At 44.1% G+C, this 18,043-nt stretch overlaps 1 protein-coding gene across 3 annotated transcripts in view; it reads left to right on the top strand.

The window, feature by feature from the left end:
* The window catches only part of ttbk1a (tau tubulin kinase 1a), a 31,894-nt gene extending 14,310 nt beyond the window's left edge, over positions 1–17,584 (top strand). For all 3 annotated transcript variants that reach the window (XM_088341278.1, XM_088341279.1, XM_088341280.1), the window contains 11 exons: positions 1,127–1,231; positions 4,875–4,940; positions 5,014–5,106; positions 5,336–5,461; positions 5,530–5,684; positions 5,747–5,948; positions 6,016–6,176; positions 6,701–7,044; positions 7,114–7,289; positions 14,803–15,983; positions 17,074–17,584. In XM_088341278.1, coding sequence (XP_088197404.1) covers positions 1,127–1,231; positions 4,875–4,940; positions 5,014–5,106; positions 5,336–5,461; positions 5,530–5,684; positions 5,747–5,948; positions 6,016–6,176; positions 6,701–7,044; positions 7,114–7,289; positions 14,803–15,983; positions 17,074–17,458 — 2,994 coding nt within the window. In that variant the 3' untranslated portion in view covers positions 17,459–17,584. The remainder of the gene's footprint in view (positions 1–1,126; positions 1,232–4,874; positions 4,941–5,013; positions 5,107–5,335; positions 5,462–5,529; positions 5,685–5,746; positions 5,949–6,015; positions 6,177–6,700; positions 7,045–7,113; positions 7,290–14,802; positions 15,984–17,073) is intronic.
* The last annotated feature ends 459 nt before the right edge of the window (positions 17,585–18,043 follow it).

Here is an 18,043-nt window from a genome sequence, read left to right as displayed (position 1 = left end):
AAACCCGTAAGATGGCTAACAATCTGACATGCTAATGCTAACTGTTAGACATGCTAATGCTAAGATATCGTAGCGACATTGAACCGGTAAGCTAGTTCACTATCGGAGCCATCGAGGCCACCCATTGGTCGGATTCCTGGATCGGGATATTAAACCCGTAAGATGGCTAGTTGTTTATCGTGCTAATGCTAAGATAGCCTAGCGACATCGAACCAGTAAGCTAATTCACTATCAGAGCCATCGTTCTGTCGGATTCCTGTATCAGGACATTAAACCTGGAAGCTGGCTAACGATCTGACATGCTAATGCTAAATATTAGACGTGCTAATGCTAAGATAGCGTAGCAACATCAAACCAGTAAGCTAGCTCACTGTTGGAGCCATCGAGGCCATCCATTCGGTCGGATTCCTGCATCGGGACATTAAACCCGTAAGATGGCTAACGATCTGACATGCTAATGCTAACTATTTGACATGCTAATGCTAAGATAGCATAGCGACATCGAACCGGTAAGCTAGCTCATTATCAGAGCCATCGAGGCCATCCATTCGATCGGATTCCTGCATCGGGACATTAACCCCGTAAGATGGCTAAAGATCTGATATGCTAATGCTAACTATTTGACATGCAAATGCTAAGATAGCATAGCGACATCGAACCGGTAAGCTAGTTCACTATCGGAGCCATACAGGCCATCCATTCGGTCGGATTCCTGCATCAGGACATTAAACCCGTAAGATGGCTAACAATCTGACATGCTAATGCTAGGATAGCATAGCGACATCGAACCGGTAAGCTAGCTCACTATCAGAGCTATCGAGGCCGTCCATTCGATCGGATTCCTGCATCGGGACATTAAACCCGTAAGATGGCTAAAGATCTGACATGTTAATGCTAACGATTTGACATGCTAATGCTAAGATAGCGTAGCAACATGAAACTGGTTACCCAGCAAAATATTTGAGACGCTATCACCCAGCTAGCATAGCGACATCCAACCAGTTAACAATAAAAATGATTGATGCGCGAACGCTAAGTTAGCATTGAGACAACAGAAAAGACCAAGGTAAATGTTGAACGCTAAGCTAACACTTTGCTAACATAGTGGCTTCTTTTTGTGTTTTAGTCCAACTTTGCCATGGGTCGCCTGCCGTCCACATACAGGAAGTGCTACATGCTGGACTTTGGACTGGCACGACAGTACACGAACACTAGCGGAGAGGTCCGGCCGGTACGTAACAGCTAGCATAGCTAGCGTCTCGGCTTACCAGAAACGTAGAAATAAAGGAATAGCTAGAAACAAACGCTTTTGACATTTTGGGGGTTTGGCTTACTTTGAATCCATTTACCGTCAAAACGAATCTTGTAGCATTCTTATTGAGTCAATTAACCATCAGGGGATGCTAGAGGACCACCACAAGAAAATAGCTTTTTAAATATCTCTCAAATGTAAAAAGGTATGTTAAATCAGTTCCTTAATTATGATTTAAAAAAATAATTGACAAAATACACGACTACACAAAAAACAACCCTGCCCCCAAAACAAAAATTAATTATAAAATACATAACAAAATCCCCAACAAAATACTCAACAAATAATGCCAAAAAAAAAACGTAACAATATCCACATCTTAACATGACAAAATACACGACAAAAAAATGAAACGAATGACAAAATGCCTACATATATTATTGACTAAATACATGACAAAATGCAAAACAGAATACTCCAGAAAACAACAAAATACACGACAAAATACTCAACAAAATGACAAAATATGTGACAAAATACACAACAAAATAGAATCGAAAATACACAAAAATGTAATTGATGACAAAATAAATAACAAAATGCCTAAATAAGTAAATAACAAAATACTTGACAGAATGGCAAAATACATGATAAAATACTCAACAAAATGACAAAAAACATAACATGATACTTGATAAAATACACAACAAATACTTGACAAAAGGACAAATATGTGAGAAAATACGGGTGAAAATACATGCCCCCAAAAATGAATGTATGGATAACCTGCTTGATGTTCTATATTGAGGTACGACATCATTTTCTTGTCGTGTCGATTTAGTTCTATGGCTTTTTTCTCTGCATATGGCAGGAGGGTTCCATTCGTTAGCATGTGCTAGATTTGTTGATATGAGCATGTTTGACCATTGCGTTTTTGTCTCGTCCCAGTTTTGGATTTGATTTGGATTCCAGTTCAGCATCCGGAAACTCACGCGGTCCTCGATCCGGTTTCAGTCCGGATCTGCCACGCCGCTTTCGATTCACTTCCCGGTCCTGCAAGATTTATGTGTTACCTTTATGAGTTGGTTTCTTTTTCTTTGTCCCTGTGGTGATTCGGACCCGTTGGGGCTGCGTGTTGACAGGACCACTTCCTGCCAACAGGGCGCGCTGCGTTACGACTTCGGCTGTTATTTCTGACTGTCCCCGAAGGCATCTTCTTATTTGTTTTGCCACAAATACCACGCCTTTTTTGGTTAGCCTGAACAAATAACTACACGAAAACGACCGCATGCTAAGGAGTAGATGCTAGCGACCACGTGCTAACGACTGCATGCTTACGAGTAAAAGCTAAAGACTACTTGCAAACAACTACATGCTAACAAATAGATGCTAACGACTACATTTTAACAATTACATGCTTACCACTACATGGTAACGACTACTTGCTACGACTTAATGCTAATTATGCTAACGGCTACATAATTAGGGCGACATTCTAACGACTAAGAGCTAGGACTTTAAGAATTTTTGCTAACTATTACATGTTATCAATTACATGCTAGCAACTTAATGCTAACAACTTCATGCTAATGCCTACTCGCTAACGACTGCATGTCAATAGCTACTTGTGAACGACTTCATGCTAATGACTACATGCTAACGGCTACATAATTAGGACTACATTCTAACGAGTAAGAGCTAAAGACTTTTTGCTAATAACTACAAGTTGTCAATTACATGCTAGCGATTTTATGCTGACAACCTCATGCTAATGCCTACTCACCAACAACAGCATGTCAACAGCGCCTTGCCAACGACTTCATGCTATCGAGTAGATGCTCACAACTACATGTTCAAGACTACATGTTAACGACTTAATGCTAATGCCTACTTGCTAACAAGTACATGCTAACAAATAGATGCTAACGACTACATTTGAACAATTACATGCTAACCACAATATGCTAACGACTGCTTAATACCACTTTATGCTAAAGACTACATGCTAACAGCTACATAATTAGGACTCCATTCTAACGAGTAAGAGCTAAAGACTTTTTGCTGATAACTACATGTTACCAATTACATGCTAGCGACTTAATGCTAACAACTTCATGCTAATGCCTACTCCCTAACAACTGCCTGTCTACAGCTACTTGCCAATGACTTCATGCTATCGAGTAGATGCTGACGACTAAATGATAATGACTACATAATTAGGACTACATTCTAACGACTAAGAGCTAAAGACTTTTTGCTAACTACTACATGTTATCAATTACCTGCTAGCGACGTTATGCTAACAATTCCATGCTAATGCCTACTCGCTAACGACTGCATGTCAACAGTTACTTGCCAACGACTTCATGCTATCGAGTAGATGCAGACGATTATATGCTCAAGACTTCATGTTAACGACTTCATGCTAATGCCTACTTGCTAACAAGTACATGCTAACAAATAGATGCCAACGACTACATTTTAACAATTTCATGCTAACCACATTATGCTAACGACTGCTTAATACCACTTTATGCTAATGACTACATGCTAACCGCTACATAATTAGGACTACATTCTATCGAGTAAGAGCTAAATACTTTTTGTTAATAACTACATGTTACTAATTACATACTGGCGACTTTATGCTAATGCATACTTGCTAACAAGTACATGCTAACAGCTACATGCCACCGACAAGTAAAAGCTAACAAGTACATGCCAGAGCCCAGCCCCGACCGTCTCAATTGCCACGGGAATTGTCTGGTTCTTCAAGTTTTTGTTGTGCCTTTAAGTTTTTGTTTCTATGTTTTTCTTCCAGTTGCTTCCTTTGGACTTATCATTTTGACGTGCATGCCTTCATCGTCACCGTGGTTACCGGGGATGTGAGTGGTTTCCATAGCAACAACATCCTTACCATCCAATCACTGCTAGCTCCATGCTAATATTTAGCATGATCGGAAATGGTAGACGGAACAAAATAAGATATGTGGATTTTCTCCATCAAAAGAAGTCATCAAATCCAGAAAAATCGCCGCCAAAACTCGAGAAAAAAAACAAAATGATTGAAATGGCGAGAAATCACCACCAAAAATGGACAATCATCTAGATCGTTTGGTTTTTGTGGACAGTCTTCCCTCATTCAACTAAGAGACAGAAGATGTCCATCGCATCTAAAAAGTACTGCAGCTTTTTGCTCCGATACTTTCGGACTGAAACCTCGTGAGGCTCTTTTACCAAAAATCTGGCAACTGTCCTGGGCCATGGGTTAGGGTTACCAACCGTGCCAGCCCAATTAACAGTCAGGATCTCCAGTAGGGCTGGAGTCCCATTCAACGTCTTCCAAAAAGTACTGCGGCTATTGCATCCATACTTTAGGCACAGGCGCTAGTCGGCTAATTGTCGTTTACGGACAGAAACCACATGGAGCTTTTTCACTTACTGTTCTGGCCCGATTCACATTCAGGATCTCTTGTAGACTTGAGTCCTGGTCAACTTCTGGAAATGTGTGGCTTCCACTCAAGCTGTGTCGCTAGGACGTGTTTTTCTGACCCCCGCTGGCCGTGGCGGGCAAAGGGAACGGAATTGCGGCCTCTCGTTGACAGGTCTTTCTTTGTTCCAGCCCAGAACGGTGGCGGGTTTCCGAGGGACGGTCCGCTACGCTTCGGTCAACGCCCATAAAAACAAGGTAAGACTCGAACGCCGAACGCACGGAAGGCGACTGTCCTGACGGACGGGACGGCGTCCCTGTGTCTCGACAGGAAATGGGTCGCCATGACGACCTGTGGTCGCTCTTCTACATGTTGGTGGAGTTTGCTGTGGGACAGTTGCCTTGGAGGAAAATCAAAGACAAGGTGAGGTGGCGGCCACCGGGTTCTGTTCTCGTCACACTAGAAAAGCCACTCAGATCTGGTTTTTAGCCTGGTCTAGAGCAGGCTAGCTGTAGCAAATAAATCACCATAGCAACCGAGCCAAGCTAAATCGAACCTGCTTTCGTACAACCGACTCCAGGCTAAATTCAGCCGAGTTAACAAATATATCCTGGCTAAATACCTTATCTTGGTTTCATGCAATAACCCCCAGGAGCAAGTGGGCCAGATCAAGGAGCGCTATGACCACCGCATGTTGCTCAAGCACATGCCGTCGGAGTTCAACGTCTTCCTGGACCACGTCCTCGCACTGGACTACTACACCAAACCCGACTACCAGGTGAGGCGCCGCAGCCGGTTGCCGAGTTCGGCCCGTCACTTCTGACTCTGGCTTCCTTGTGCCGTCAGCTGCTGATGTCGGTGTTCGAGAACAGCATGAAGGAGCGAATCATCACGGAGAACGAGCCTTTCGATTGGGAGAAGGCAGGAAGTGACGTCACCATGTCCACCAGCGCCTCCACACAACCGCAGCACAACACGCGGCCCACTGCCGCCATGCTAGGGTAAGCGGAACCGCACCTTGCTTTGCCTGAGCAAACAGGACTTGACTCAGATCGCCGCGCAGGGCCATCGTGACACCGATTCCCGGAGACCCTCAGCGCGAGAACACTGACGACGTCCTCCAGGACGAGCACCTGAGCGACCAGGAGAACGCCCCGCCCCCTGCCCCGGGCCGCACTCCCGTCGAGCCCCTAGTCCAGCAAGCCGGCGAAGCCTGGGAAGACACGGACTTCAATAGGAACAGACTCAGGATCAGTTTGAACAAGGTCTGCTGAAAAAGGATGTCGAATGATGTCAACTGAAGTCCAGCTCTAATGGGATTTGTGTCCCTAGGAGGAAGAGGCGGGGCACGCCTCCGGTCCAGTGTCACCAGTTCGCGCAGCTCCGGATTCTCCGACAGGTCAAGGCCGGTCCTTGAGATACCGTCGGGTCAACAGTCCCGAGTCGGAACGGGTGTCCGGTGCTGAGGGACGCGGCGACGCCTACGGACAGAGGTGACAGCAAACGCCTGCTAACTTCCTGACTTTCAAAAGCTACTTTCATTAGCCAAAACACATTTTGTTTCCGCGGCCACTCCGCCTATCGATTTCCTGAGGTCTTTAAACCCTGCGTATACCTGCCGCCAATCAAATGCGACGCCACTGGTGGTCGTTGTTTTGTTTTTGGCGTCAGGTGTAGAGAGGGGCACATTCCACCTTTGTACATCCGAGTAGCGGGAGTCACTACTCTACACGTGTTTGGAGGGAAACCTGGAACTGAGCTAACGTGACACCGTTGCAGGTCTCTCAAGAACAAACAGACACTGTCGGTGGACACTGGTTGCAGCAGTGACTGGCAGGATAGTAACTATAATAATGATAGTTCATTATCTAACCAGCTTAAACAGCCAGAAGTTATTCTTTTTTGGCTGCATTTGATACCTAGTCAGATGAACAGTCCAATGTGTTATGCTTCCAAGTAGAGAGAGTTGCTGCACATGTTTAGAGGGCAACCTGGAGCTAATCCAGCACCGTTGCAGGTCTCGTATGGACATGCTGGGCTCCCCTTCGCGGCACGTGTACTCGTCGCAACCGGCGCAGATGCTGTCTGTGGACCCCGGATGTCGCGGCGACCGCCAGGCCAGCGGGCGACAGGAAATGTCGGCGGCATCGGCGGACCAGGAGGCGCACAGCAACGCCTTCATCCGATCTGTGCCGCTGGCCGAGGAGGAGGACTTCGACAGCAAGGAGTGGGTGATGATCGACAAAGAGGCGGAACTCCGAGACTTCCACCCAACCACGTCGGGCACCACCGACGAGGAACCCGAAGAACTCCGGCCGCTGGATGAGCAGGACGAGCGCCGGAAGATCAGGACGGCGGCAGGTAAGGTCCACCAAAATCCGCCGCCGTTTACTCAAACACTGATCGCATTCCAACCTGCGATGACTTTAGGCGTGGAACTGGTGGTGCGCCCCAAGACCACCGGGCGCGGGATGCCCACGCTAGCAGAGGCAGAGGCGAGGAGGAGTTTCGGGGCCAGTGGGAGCCCCGCCAATTCGCCTTGTCACTCGCTACAATCGGCGCGACCACGGCGCAGGGAGTCCGAACCCAACGGACCGCAGCAGCTGGTAAGAGCGGGGGGAGCTAGGCACCATCCTGCGCACATTTACCATCCATCTTGTGTTTCAAGCATTCACGTTTTGGTCACTTGGTATAAATTTCACCCCACCTTGGTATGGTCTTTCTGGTCAAATGCCGCACAAGTCCTCTTCACGTTAGCTGTTGCTCGCGGGTTTTTCTCTGTTGAAACGCGAGGGGGAAAAGTGCTTGTCCCCTCCCATAAGCCCCACTGTGTTGCAAAGGTTGTAACCCGGTCTTAAAGTACTTAGAAAGACTTACCGTAGTCCTGGGAAGCCGACCTCCCGGGAAACCGATTTCACCTCCGTCGCCGGCGTCACCGCGTCCGTGCTAGGCTCCGCCCCCCTCGTCACCCTCGACCAGTCAGCCGAGAGGCTTCCAATCGGGCCCGATTGGCTCAGGGAGGGGAAGGGGGAGGAGCCGAGGACAGGAAGCCGGGTCACGCCATCTTTTGGATTTGGAAAAAAAAAAAAATAGAACCCAAAAAGGCTTCCGTCGGCTAACCTCCTCCCCCTCTCTGTGATTGGTCTGTTTGCAGCCGGACGAGGACCGCCCCCAGCCGCGGCCCAATCAGCTGAGGCGCTTGGCCTCCTACGTCTTCTCCTCGTCCACGCTGGAGACGGAGCACTACCCCCACGGGGGCGGCGCCGCCTTCATCCAGAGGAGTCGCTCGGCCGAGAGTAGCCCCGCCCACGCCGCCGCCGCCGCCGGTTGGAGGCGGAGACACGGCGGTGCGGGCGCGGCTCACAACCCCGCCCGAAACCGCCACTCGGTGCTCAACGTTTCGCGCTCGCAGCTGCAGCACATGCTAGCTAAACTCATTAGCAAGAACAGCAGCTGAAAGGCACAAGCCCATATAGGGACGCGCAACGGCGCGGGTGTCGACCGTGAGGCCCTCGGGCCGGACCGAGCCCGCCACGGGTTTGAATCCGGTCCGCGAGACAATGCCGGGAGTAACGCAAGAGAAAAATGAGCTGCAGTTTGAAATGTGTCCGTTTGGTATGGACAAAAGCAGAAGCCGCTCGCAGAGCAGCTGGGGCTATACTACTGTCACACATCTATCCATCTCTCTCCCTGTCTCTCTCTCTCTCTCTCTCTCTTGAAATCTATCCATCTCTCTCTCTCTCTCTCTTTCAACATCTATCCATCTCTCTCTCTCTCTCTCTCTTGAAATCTATCCATCTCTCTCTCTCTCTCTCTTTCAACATCTATCCATCTCTCTCTCTCTCTCTCTCTTGACATCTATTCATCTCTCTCTCTCTGTCTCTCTCTCTCTTGACATCTATCCATATCTCTCTCTCTCTCTCTTTCAACATCTATCCATCTCTCTCACTCTCTCTCTTTCTCTGTCTCTCTCTCTCGACATCTATCCATCTCTCTCACTCTCTCTCTTTCTCTGTGTCTCTCTCTCTTGACATTTATCCATCTCTCTCAACATCTATCTCTCTCTCTCTCTCTCTCTCTCTCTCTCTCTCTCTCTCAACATCTCTCTCGACATCTGTCCATTTCTCTCTGTCTCTCTCTCAACATCTATCCATCTCTCTCTCTCTCTGCATCTCTCTCTCTCTCAATATCTTTCCATCTCTCTCTTTCTCTCTCTGCCTCTCTCTCTCTTTTTCAGTCTGTCTTGTTCTCTGTTTCTCTCTCCTCTTCTCTCTGTCTTTTCCTCTCTCTTTCTCCGTTCAATATACTAGTCCGGCCCCTGCGAGAGTTTTTCATTTCTACGGCGTGGCCCCGCACCCATGCACAACAGCAAAGCAACGGGCCCTGAAAAACGCCGACCATGCAATAATAAAACCATCGCTCCAAGCGAAGAAGAGGAAGTAGACTCTGCCAACTTCCACTTTTTTTTTCTTCCGGAGAACAAAAAAGAAAAGGACCACAATTCCGCACGTATGCAAAGAGGAACCGCGACAAACTTGACATTTTTGCTGCTTTGTAGCCAAAACATCTCACTTTTTTCTCTTTTTTTTTCATTCCTGCTTCCGTCAGGTTAGCATCCGGCTGCTAGCACGGTTGTAGGAAACCTCAGAGGGTGGCTAATGCTAAAGCTAACTCTTGAGAAGTGTGTGTGTGTGTCACTGCTGCACTTTATGCTCATCTGCACGGACGCAATAATCCCATACCGTTAGCTTAGCATGTCACACGACTGTTGAAGTTTCTGGAGGCGGAGCTTCGCTATTTCACGTTTTTTCACATCTTTAAGGGCTAAACTCGGTGAATAGGCGCCACTTCCCCCTTTTCTGCGTATGCACGGCTTCGCGACGCTGATGTAGAATGTAGAAGCTAAGCTAGCTGCAAACTTTAGGTTGCGCAGAGGCGGAGTCAGGTCGTGACGCAACGATGCTAACGCCGCTAACGCTCCCAAATCGTAGGGTTGTTATAGCGACGAACGTCCACCCGAACGAAATCCGCTTCGTTTCCGTGCCCGGTTAGCATTTGACTGTTAGCGTGATGCTCAATGCATTTAACAGTGAAAAGGGAACCTCAACACGCTAGCTAGCATGATTTCTGAGCGCCACATTTTGACCTCAAAATTGTCAAACGGTTTGACTAATTCTGGGGTTTCTTCATACTTTGGGAAGAACAGGGTGATGACGGGGTTTTCGGTGTTACGCTAAGCCAAAAGTCAGAAGCTCAACTGTTGTAAGTTAGCCTGGTTGCTAGCCGTCTGGTCTCACCCTTGGAGCTTCTGGCCTCATTTTGATTTGTTTTCATCACTTCTTTTGTTTCCACTTGAATGTAGCACTAACTTCTAAAATATCCAAAACAAATATGAAATATCTAAGCATAAACATTTGAATCCTTTTTTTATTTCTACAGATGGCGTAGACAATCCGTGTCTTGCCGCGCGTTCTAGTTCTGGGATGTAGATGAAGAAAAAATAAGCTAAAGAGAACAGTACAGAAAAGTACATTGCAAAATGGCTGACCTCAGTTTTTATAGGAAAGCGTTGTGGATGGGCAAAATGAAACCTGAAAATGAAACAGGAAAAAAAAGGGAATTCACATCTTCACAAGAGACCTTTGTTAAATCTGAACGCAGCTGGATTTTGAAGTGTGTATGATTAGGGCAGACTCATCGTAAAACCAAAGTACTGATATAAAAGGATATGTTTAAACCTTATATGTATAGAGAAAGTAAATACTTTATTCAAATATGTGGACGAACATTTGTGCATTTAGAACAACTACGTAAATGAATGTGATAAGTAATAATACGATTCAATAATAAAATATAACTGGAAAACTCATACTTTACACTACCGTACCTGTCAAACTCCCCCAACTGCCTCCTTTGTTGATTGAAATTCCTCTTAAGCGATAATAAACCTAACAAACACAACGCGGCACCTATTTAATCATGGCAAGACGGACTATGTAGAATAAAAAGTGCATTTGTGTAAACACGTTTTTTTAATTTAGCAAATAAACCACACAAACCATTCTGAAAGGATCTTTCTTAGTTCTCTCCCCACTTGCAGGAAATTCAGTCTGGTGAATTATACGTAGTGGTGTATTAAAAAAAGTCCAGAGGAGAATATCTGGAGATGAATGTGTTGGAATAAAGAGCTTGTCATCGCGGATAAAAAATATCTCTGAGATGAGTACAAAGACGACCCGGCAACATGAATCAGGAGACTGGAGTTTTCATAGCTAATAATGATTGGGAACACCTGAACAGGGGAGTGGAGTGGGAGACTGGAAAATGGCCAGCCACTGAACCATGACAGCTAATTACATCGAGTTTTTTCTAATTTTTCATTTTAATGTTTGTAATGGCGTTTATTCGACCAGAAAAGGCGTTTTGTGTGCTTGATTTCTTTCTATGGCACATATTTCTTTCTACACATGTCGGAAGCGTGATGTGATAGATACTCTCGATGTTGATCACGACACATGAGAAATATTGTCCCGGGCCATTAACTGTTTGTGTTACTTTTTATACAATCTCAATTTGAAATTGGAAGGTTTTCACGAGTTTATCCAGTAAACAGGCACGCTGTCACATTTCCAAGCTAGGCTAACATCGTCGAATGTTCTTTGTTTGCAATAAAACTCCAGCACTTTTTGGGTTGAAACTGAAGCGAAGCGTGCGGTTTTGTACAAAAGAAGGCCATGGGGGCACGAGTACGTGGGTAAAGAGGAGCGTGAGTGACCGGTGCAGCAGCACGATCCAAAAAATAAAAACAAAAAGAAATTGTGACGTCTGCCTCAAGCATATTGTAGGGGCAGGTTCGGCCGATACGATTCACGACAAACCGCAAAATACACGACAAAAGAGGATCCCACTAAGCGCAACGCGCGACAAAACAAATTACGTACAACAAAATAAATGACGAAATACACGACAAAATTGACGACAAAGTAGATGACAAATGTTAAAATATAAGATCCATAGAAGACAAACGACAAAAAATAAAGGATAATACACAAAAAATGGATGACAAATGACGAAATACACAACAGAATACATGACAGATGTACGTCCAATGATAAAATAAAGGATAAACGATAAAATGCACAAAACAGACGACAAAGACAAGAGATAGATAGATATAGATATATATAGATAGATAGATGTCTAGGTAGATAGAAAGATGTCTAGATAGATATCTAGATAGATGGATAGATGTCTAGATAGATGGATAAATATCTAGATAGATGGATAAATATCTAGATAGATGGATAAATATCTAGATAGATGGATAGATATCTAGATGGATGGATAGATATCTAGAAAGATATCTAGATGTCTAGAAAGATGGATAGATGTCTAAATATCTAGATGTCTAGATAGATGGATAAATATCTAGATGTCTAGATATCTAGATGTCTAAACATCTAGATGTCTAGATGGATGTCTTGATAGATATCTAGATGTCTTGATAGATATCTAGATGTCTAGATAGATATCTAGATGGATGGATAGATATCTAGATGTCTAGATAGATGGATAGATATCTAGATGTCTAGATATCTAGATGTCTAAACATCTAGATAGATGTCTAGATGTCTAGATAGATTCACACTTCCATCAGTATCCTTGTGTTGAAAAATAAAATAATAAAATAAAAGATATAGAATACAAAAATACCCAATATAACGTGTTGGTATAGAGTATTTAAATAGTGACACCGTAAAAAATAGGGTAATATGCATATGTAGGGGTGGGGTTTTAATGTGGGCTTTTACTCCCCCGGGTGGAGTTAAAGAGCTTCATGGCGTTAGGAAGAAACGATCTCCTCAAATACGCAACAAACGTCAAAACACACTAATAATAAATGACAAATAAGATACGTGAAATGATAGACAAAGACAAAACAAATTACACAAGAAAATGATGACAAATGACAAAATAGACAACATACATGAAAACGTAGATGACAAACAAGCAGATAGATGAGAAAATACAGTAAGATGTACGTGACCAAATCCACCAAAAAATAGACGCCAAATGACAAAACACACAACAAAATACATGAAATAATGGACGACGAGTGATACACAAGAAAATACACTAAAATATGAGATGACAAAATAAAGGATAAGGTACAAAATGAATAACAAAATACACTAGAGAATAAAATACAAACGATGAAATAGATGACAAAGGACAAAACACACAACAAAACCAAATTCGGACGACAAAATATACGACAGGATACACAAAAAACAGACAGCGGCAGAGAAAACACACAAAATATAAACAATCAACAATACATGAAAAAACAGAAGACAAAATACACGAAAAGATACACAACAAAACAAACAAAAAATACACACAAAAAAGACAACAAAATAGATGACAACAGATGATAAAATACACGTAACAATACACAAAAAATACTACAAATAATAAAGGACACAAAAATGGACAAAATACAAAAAAACAGATGACAAAAAACACAACAAATGATAAGATATACAACAAAAAAGACGACAAATGAGAAAATACACGACAATACATGAAAAAAATATGACAAATGACAAAGTACACAACGAATAACAAAATACAGCAAAAATAGCTGACAAACGACAAAATACACGATGAAATAATAGAATAGAATAGAATATACCTTTATTGTCATTGTTACAAAATGGGTTAACATATTGTGACAACGAAATTGGGCATGTCACTCCAGTTTCACACATTCACAGTGAGGAAAAAAACCCAAGAAGATAAAGGAACAGAGAAGATAAGGTTATAAAACAAGGAGGATAAGGTTATACTTATAATTTACACAATATTTAAACAAGAAATGTTGGTATGTAGGATGTCACATACAGTTTGGTGTCGTAAGGGTTTATGGACAAATATGTCCGACATGCATTTCAGACAATGGGAGCACACGGTGAAGAAGCCACACAATTACCCACAATGCCATTCAGAAGGTTGAAAATGTAAAATGGGGATCAATAAGTTATTGTTGTGTCTTTTTGACATTTGTCAAAACATTGAATTTCAAGGGCCTGGAGACGGCGGCCATTTTCTTATTTACCGGTATTATATATTAATTTACATACAGTATACATATATATAAATATACTGTTTTTAATGTTACTGTGGTAGTTTTTGAACTACTACCACATTTTTGGGTCATTTTAAAGTATATTTTTCTTGTAATTTGTAGTATTTATGAAATAGTTTTTTCTTTTCGGAAGACAAAGCATAATCATCTATTATGTCTCTTTTTTTAAGCACTACATTTGAAATTTAGTTTTCCAATAATGTAAAGTGTTTTATAATATTTGTAAAAGTTTCTACGTTTGTTTTTTATATATTTCGTTTAAGAATCAACGTGTAGGAACGGATTGTCTACAGTTATTCCCATTAACCAGCAGAGAACGCTAGAGGTCCACCACCAAAATTAGTTTCAAATCAGTCTCAATTTTTCGATCCGTTCTGTCGGGGAAAAACCCGGTACACGGTCATTTTCGTTTCATTTTTAATAAGATCCATTTTGTGGTACGTTTATTTCCACGAAGAATTATTAATCGGAAGAAAAATGGAAAACAACTGCACAAGTTGGTTTATCTGAAACACTTTAGGATTTATTCACACGAATAATTCAACAGGAGGAATCCGTCCATTTCTAATTTAAATTGGGAGCGTAGAAAACGTGTAACATGCTCACAACTACATGCCAAACAGTAATTGCTCACGAATACAGTATATAGTAATGACTACATGCAATATGTAATATTTCAATTGTGGTGGACAAACAAAGGGAAGAATGAAAAGAAAGCTGGCACACAAAAAAAGAACAGCTTTTTGTATAAGTTGCACTTTATTTATCGTTACATAGCATTACATTTTGGATAAAAAAGCAGGCTGGGCTGCAGATGGCCCGCGGGCCTTAGGTTGACCTTCGGCAAGCACCGCCCCCTTTAAGACGACATGCTCAACTGCACACTCGTGTTTTGGGGTCTCGATCCCGGCAACTCAGATCGCAGTCGGCAGCTAGCAGTTAGCCTTGACGGCTTTGCCTTTGTTTTTCAGGAGGCCCCGCCCACTTTGCTTGCCCCGCCCTCGTCGCTTTCCAGCCCCCCGGCGGACGACGCCCCGCCCCCGTCGCCCGACTACCGCACCAAAACCACCGGGGACGAGCGCGAACGCGTCCACATCCTTCCCAGACTGCACGCCAAACGCGGCGACTTCCTGACGGTAGCGCTCACCGGATCTCTGCCGCAACGTCGGGTATTCCCCGTCGGCGAGCAAACCCCGCCCCCTTCCACCGGCCCCCAGGAAGACGATGTCACCAAGAGCCAATCGGAAAGCCAGGCCAGTCCCAAAAGTTCCGAACGCAGTCAGGACGCCGCCCCTTCCACCCTCATAGCCGCCAGGGAACAACATTCCGAAGCCGACCTAGACCTGGAGGACGCCTCCAAGACTTTGGTCCTCTTCTCCCCGGGGGATACTCGGAAATCCCCTTCCGGGGACCCTTTGCCAGACGGTGTACCGGAGGGGGACTTGGTGACACCTTGCGGACCTGCCCCTTGCCAAGAAGCCCCGGGAGAGGCGGCCCGCCCTTCGGAACCGGGTCGCCAGTCTCCGGTTCTCAGGCTGGACGTTCGACCGTCCACACCCGTGGCCCCGGCCTCGCCCCCCTTTACCAAAGTCGAGAGGACCTTCGTCCACATCGCCGAGACGTCCCACCTCAACGTCATGTCTTCCAACGGACACTCGCTCAGGGAGGCCGTCGCGGAGGGTTCAGGGTCCGAACTTCTCGAGGACGAGAAAGACCCTTCGGTACGGCCGCCGACCGACGAGGACGCCTCTCGGGAACCTCCGGTGGTCATCGGGTCCAGAATCCGGAGCAAAATCCCGGTTCTGATCTCGGAAGAAGACTCGGAAGTGTCGTCCTCGGTTTCCACTCGGAACCGTCTTCAACGTCGAGCCGGGCCACCGGACTTGGCTCGGGTACTGGTTCGGAGGCAACAGAGTCGCTGGATGCGGAGCCGGGTCTTGTCCGGGACCTCGTCCTCCTTGTCCTCGGGGGACGGAGACGGTCGCAAGGTTTCGGAGACGTCGGAGGAGGAAACTCGCACCTCGGACGAGTCCAAGAGAAGATCGGGGGCAGGACGGGACGGGTCCAGGAGTCGGATCCCCAGACCCGTCACGCCGGTCCGAAAACCTCCTGGGACGGTGGCCGTCTTTGTGTCTCCTCTGGCATCTTCCAGGTTTGCTGTTCACTTGTACATCCTCAAAAGAAATTCTTTTTGGATCCCTTTACATTAATGCAGTCGTTTCTTAGTCCTTTTTTTTTGTAGTCTTACTGTAGTATTTGTAGTAGTTTTATCTAGTAGTATTTGGATTTGTAGTGTTACTGTAGTCGTAGTATTTTGTAGTATTTCTTTTGTTTTTTTGTTAAGGTATTTTTGTAGGATTCATTTTTTTTAGTATTCCTTTACTATTACTGTAGTTGTATTATGTAGTATTTTCCTAGTATTTCCCTGGTAGTACTGTATTATTGCAGTAGTATTTCTGTAAAATTTTGTAATACTTCTTTTGTATTTTGTTAAGGTATTTTTGTAGGATTCATTTTTCTAGTATTCCAGTACTATTACTGTAGTTGTATTATGTAGTATTTTCCTGGTAAAATTGTTTAGTATTTTAGTAGTACTGTATTATTGCAGTAGTATTTCTGTAGTATGTTGTAGTACTTCTTTTGTATTTTGTTAAGGTATTTTTGTATGATTAATTTTTCTAGTATTCTTGTACTATTACTGTAGTTTTAGTATGCAGTATTTTCCTAGTAATTCCCCGGTAAATTTTTTGAGTATTTTAGTAGTACTGTATCATTGCAGTAGTATTTCTGTAGTATTTTGTAGTAGTACAGTTATTATTTATGTAGTATTCCTCTTTTAGTAATTCTGTAGCATTCCTTAGTGTTACTGCAGTAATATTTTTAAATATTTTTTTTTGTGGTATCCTTTTGTAGTATTAGTGTATTATAGTTCTATAATTATTGTTGTTTTTTGTTGTATTTCTAAGGTAGGATGTATTTAGTGGTCATTTTGTTGAATAGTGTAGTGTTTCCTTAGTACTGTAGTATTTTTTAGTAGTATTCTTGTATTTCTGTCGTTGTATTTTGGTAACGTTTGTGTAGTAATATTTTGTACTAATACTGAACAATTTTGTGTTTTTTGAAGTATATCTGTCATCTTATTTTGGAAGTATTTCTGTAGTAATATTTTGTACTTTACATTGAAGTACTACAGCGGATATTTGTACTGGTGTAGTATGATTTGGTCCCTTTTGTGTCCCCAGAAAGTCTCCAGGGAAGTCCGCCCGCGCGCCTCCGCGATCCTCCTCTTCGTGTGCCCGTCCTTCCTCCACCTCCGTCCCGGTGACCGGTCCTCGCCCTCCACTGCGTGTCCTTTCCGGGACCCGCCTCGGGAGAACCGCTAGCCCGTCCCCGCAGAGGTCGGCGATGGGCTCCTCCAGAGCTCCGCTCTCCTCCAGAGCTCCGCTCTCCTCCAGAGCGCCGACCGTTCCCGTGATTTCTCCCCGGAAATCGAGCGCCGTGCGCCGCAGCGCCTCGCAAGAGGCCTCGGTTGTGTCCGCAGCGACCTCCTCTGGCGCCCCCAAGCGGTCGCGCTCCAAAGTGACAATGAAGGCCGACTGCGGGGAGAAGGCCCCGCCCACTAGATAATACCATCGGCTGACTTCCGGGTGAAACCCTTTTGCCGATTGGTCGCCGCATGCTCCAATCAGAATTCACGCTTGCTGTAAATACTCCTCATATTCATCCAATCAAATATAGATTTACCTTCAGCAACAGAGATTCGGTGGGTTTTTTTTCTTACCCTCTTTAAAGGGACAATGTGTTGTTTTGAGCGCCTCCTAGTGCTTGAAATTATTGATTTGAATACTAAACGAAAAAGATCACACAAAACTTGCACTTTAAGACGTGGAAATTTTTGAATTTTTTCATGATTATGATTTTCTGCCATCTTGCTGCTAAGGGTACCAGAAAAACCCGTCTTTTTCAATTGATTTTTCACTCTTTTCTTTTCCTTTTCTTTCATTTGTATTCCATTTTTTCTTTTCTAGTGTCATCTATCGTCTGTGTTTTTCTTTTTTTACTCTCTTTCTTGCCACTTGATTTCCTTTTTTTCTGTTCATCTTCTTGTTTCTCTTATTTTATTTTCCTTTGTTACTTTCTTTTCCTTTTTTCTTTTGCTGTTGTAAAGTTTCCTCTTGTATCTTTCAAAATGTTTTTTCCTTCATTTTCTTT

This window comes from Urocampus carinirostris, chromosome 8 (assembly GCF_059441175.1).
Source record: "Urocampus carinirostris isolate Australia breed hairy pipefish chromosome 8, RoL_Ucar_1.0, whole genome shotgun sequence".
Lineage (NCBI taxonomy): Eukaryota > Metazoa > Chordata > Actinopteri > Syngnathiformes > Syngnathidae > Urocampus > Urocampus carinirostris.
Note: the sequence above shows the minus strand (reverse complement) of the source record. Positions and strands in the feature narration are given on the sequence as shown.